The following is a 4,392-nucleotide window of genomic DNA, read 5'->3' as shown; positions in this document are numbered from 1 at the left end:
TGTGTAAGATGTGGTAGTGCTTTATAGAGGTATCCATTGAGACCGGCCTCTCGTGTTTAATGTGAAGTGCTTTTGCTCCCCATGCAGCATATTGATAAGCAATAGAATGTGCCCCTGCTCTTCTTCACAAAACCAACATGAATGTTGTGAGAATAAAAGCACATATGTTTCCTCACGCATTAACAACACAAGAATAATGAACCAAAGAGGATGTGAAGGAAGAATTCTTATACATGATTTGCTAATGGAAACCATCAAGGAAGACTCTGTTAAGACTACAACCCACAGAGACACTACTGCAGCCTTTTACATAAAGTACCTCTGCAGTGACACCTGCCAAAAAAAATTAGTTCCACTTCAACCTGGAATGATTCTGCAGTTAATGCCTTTAGTCAGAGTTATTGTTTTATGTTAAATGATGGCTCTTCCTCAGTTTTGACTTTTGAAATTTTCTTTATAATGTAGATATCTTTGTTGGTAGAGTGGTTGTCTTAGCACGCATGAAGCCCCAAGTTTAATCATTAACAGAAAGCAGAGTGAATGTGGAGACAAAACCAGAATCCTAACACTTGAGACACAGACATAGAAGGATGCCAATTTCAAAGTCATATCAGTGATATGATGAGTTTGAGGCTGCATTGGGTTACATGAGACCTTGTACAAAATTAAACGCCAAAGGGTGCCATACAAGAAAAATATATATGTTAGCTAACTTTGTTCTTAAAATGTTGCATTACCATAAAGTAACATATATATAGTTTTGATATATATATCAAAACTAGTAGAAATACTCCTCAAAGAACAGCAATACTTCCTTTGAAATAACACTGCAAAGGGAATACAAGTTTAAATCTTAGATGTGCAGATATTCAAAGAATTGAGATCAGGATAAATTACTTTTGTTATTGTTTGGTTTGTCTAGTATCTTTTGTTTTTTATGTCTGTCTTGTTCCATTTTAATTAATAATGGAATATCAGTTGTGAAGAAAAAGATAACCATGCAACAATTCACAGATTCACAGGCAAGGTAACTAGGAGGACCCAAGGGGTAACACATGGATCTCACAGAAAAGGGAAAAAGAAGAGCTCCTGTGTGGAAAAAGGCAGATTAGGACAAAAAACTTGAGAGGGCCAGTTGGGGAGTGGGCAGAAGGTAGAGTACTTGAAAGAGATGAGTAGAAATGGGTGCTTTTCAGTGACAGGTAGAATCCTGATGCAAGGGAAACTGCCATGAATCTATGAAAGTAACCCACAGTAAGACTCCCATCAATAGTGGATATGTAATCTGAACTTGCTATCTCCTGTGATCAGATTCGTGACTACCCAAATTTTTATCAGAGAGCCTACATTCAGTAACTGATGGAAAGAGATGTACAGCCAAACATAAGGCCTAGCTCAGGGAATTCTGTTGAAGAAAGAGAGAAAGTGTCACAGGAACCAAAGGGGTCAAGAACATTGTAAGAAAATCCAAAGAAGGGCTGAAGAGATGGCTCAGAGATTAAGAGCACTGCCTGCTCTTCCAAAGGTTCTGAATTCAATTCCCAGCAACCACATGGTGGCTCACAACCATCTGTAGTGGGGTCTGGTGCCCTCTTCTGGATGGGGTCTGGTGCCCTCTTCTGGCCTGCAGGCATACACACAGACAAAATATTGTATACATAATAAATAAATAAATAAATAAATAAATAAATAAATAAATAAATAAATATTTTTTTTAAAAAAAGAAAATCCAAAAAAAATTAATCTAACACATAGAAACTTACAGATTCTGAACCAACAACTAGAAAGCCTGCATGGGATCTATCTAAGCCCTTACAGATATGTGACATTTGTATAGCTTGGTTTATTGATGTGACTCTTAAAAATGGGAGCAGGGACTGCCCCTCGTGTCTTAGTAGCTCCTGGGAACCCATTCCTCATTCTACATTGCCTTCCCCAGCCTAAATACAATGAGAGAAGAGTAGTCTTACTACAACTTTATATGCCATTCTTTGTTGATTCCCAAAAGAAGACTGATCCTTTCTGAACAAAAATAGTAGGAATGGACCTTGATGCGATGTTGGGAGGAGATGAGAGAAGAGTAGGAAAAAGAAACTGAAGTTGTGATATAAATAAATAAGTAGAAGAAAGAAATTGCAATGATCTCCCTTGATTTGTACTTTCTATAGTCAAATTATTTGTCAACCTATCTGATCTACTAGATACAAATGATAGAATCTCCTCTTTGTATTTTTTTCAGGAGGAATTTGTTACCCACAGCAAGGAAAAATTCTTTACTTCATCAATCATTTTTCCTAATGTATCTGCCTCTGAATCAGTCATTATGATATCATCCATATAATGATAAATTTTAAATTGAGGAAATTGTTTACAAATAATTTCTAATGACTGTTGTACAAAATATGGATATAGTATTGAGTTATTTACTTTCCTTGTGGGATAACTTTTTTGATATACTCTAAGAGGCTGAATATTATTATTTGGCACTGTAAAGTCAAAATTTTCTTTTCCTTCTTCTTGCACAGGAATAATATGAAAGCATATTTTAATCAATCACTGTAAAAGACCATTCCTTACATCATAAAGAAGGCCAGGGAATTCAAGAATGCAAGATTAATGGGTGAATCACCTTATTTCTGATTCTTAAATATGTAACAATTCCCCATTATCAGAATTCCTATTAATAAAATTAAAAGAAAAAATTTTTAAGTGACTTATTCTTCTATATGTTAATTTTAGTTGTTCCTATAGCAATTGTTCTATGACTTTATTTTTTTCCGTTTTATTAGGATATTGTTCCAACCACCAAGGTTTATGCTTCTTGAAACACAGATTACATAAAATTCTGTCAGTGAATTGCTAAAATTTAAATGAAATTTATATTCTTAAAAAAAGGGAGACGGGGAGGAAAATGGGAGGCGGGGAGGAGGCGGAAATCTTTTTTTTTTCAATAAAAAATTATATTTAAAAAAAAAGAAAAGAAAAGAAAAAAAACTACACAGGAAGTAAGTGTTCATTTTATAGTTTAATTATATAGTTTAGCAAGGAGTCCTTACAGTGTTCTGTTGTCATAATGTGACTGTGAGCATGTGAGCATAAGGTGTCTCTAGGTTTAAAATAATAAAATCATCCTGAAAAAGAATAAGGAATGGATAAGAAAGAATGCAAGAACTATGAGATGTAATCATGTAGACATGGGACAGCCATTGCAGTCATGATCCCAAAGGTGCTTACTCTGGGCGCCACACAGGAAAATCGTCAGCAAGCAGTCAATCAAAGATCAGAGAGTACCTATGCACTTCTACATCTCTATACTAAACTGTGAGCCACTGGTGATTCTGGGACAGTGCCAGGCATTTTCTTCAGCTGACACCTACTGATGAGATCCTAGTGCCCAAGGGATAGCTGCAATCAATGGACACATAGATGGCTATGGGTCATAGCAATGAATCCAAAAGCAAAACAAAAATAAAATACATGAATGGAGTTCTGTTTGTGTGTTGTGTGAGTGTGATATTTTGTGAATGTAGTAAGGGATAGTAAGGGTGGGAAACAATAAGAGGGCAAAGACTATATCAGATGTAATCATCTTATTGCAGATATTGTCAAATAACATACTTAATAAAAAAGGGTGACAGTATAGTGGAGTGTTAAATCTATAAATACATTGGAGATAATTTGTTCTGAAAAAGATACCGGAACCTACACATATGTACACATCAAAGTATGTGGTCAGACATTAGCCATCCTTTCCTGTAATCATATGATTTCAGGAGAACATGATACAGATATGTTTCGTGTTGTTAGATAATTTATGTTATGACAACCTCTTTAACTTATTAGAATATACATACCGGCTGAATTTATCCATCAGCTTAAGAAAGGTTGGCATGATAATCAAAAAGTTTGAATTCATATCTGTTTATAAATGAACTAGCCATCCAGCTATTGTAAACATGGTTACATACAGTTTATTCAGTAAAGGAAGCAGTATACCAAATGATATATAGTATAAAATGTAATAAATATCATATTATCAAGTGTTTAATTATTACCTAACTGGCCTCGACAGTTACTTCATCAAATAATATAAAATCATGATCATGAAAATAATTTTTTAACTAAGAAAAGTATATTAAAATATTATAAACAGATTGTTCTTTTAGGAGAACAATAAATAAAAAATATTTAGTAAGTCATAAATAAAAATATTCTGAATATATAAGAATAGTTAGGAATTGAAAAGTAGAAGAGATATAACTATATGAGGCAACTAACGTTATAATTTGATGTTTTTAGAATTTAGAATTCTAAGTGGATGCAATTTCACAAATATCTTTAATATCTTCTGTTATAAAGACAGAGTTAGGATTAGCATAGAAATTCATATTT

General features: G+C 33.9%; 1 protein-coding gene across 1 annotated transcript in view; it reads right to left on the bottom strand.

The window, feature by feature from the left end:
* Window positions 1-3,126: 3,126 nt before the first annotated feature.
* Window positions 3,127-4,392, bottom strand: part of LOC126490420 (olfactory receptor 4K15-like) — a 6,644-nt gene continuing 5,378 nt past the window's right edge. Inside the window, exon 2 of the mRNA XM_050125358.1 lies at window positions 3,127-3,131. Within this exon, the coding sequence (XP_049981315.1) occupies window positions 3,127-3,131 (5 nt within the window). The remainder of the gene's footprint in view (window positions 3,132-4,392) is intronic.

The sequence above is a fragment of the Alexandromys fortis genome, unplaced genomic scaffold, assembly GCF_014885135.2.
Source record: "Alexandromys fortis isolate MF-2015 unplaced genomic scaffold, M_Fortis_MF-2015_v1.1 scaffold_229, whole genome shotgun sequence".
Lineage (NCBI taxonomy): Eukaryota > Metazoa > Chordata > Mammalia > Rodentia > Cricetidae > Alexandromys > Alexandromys fortis.
This window is presented reverse-complemented; position numbering and strand designations above follow the sequence as displayed.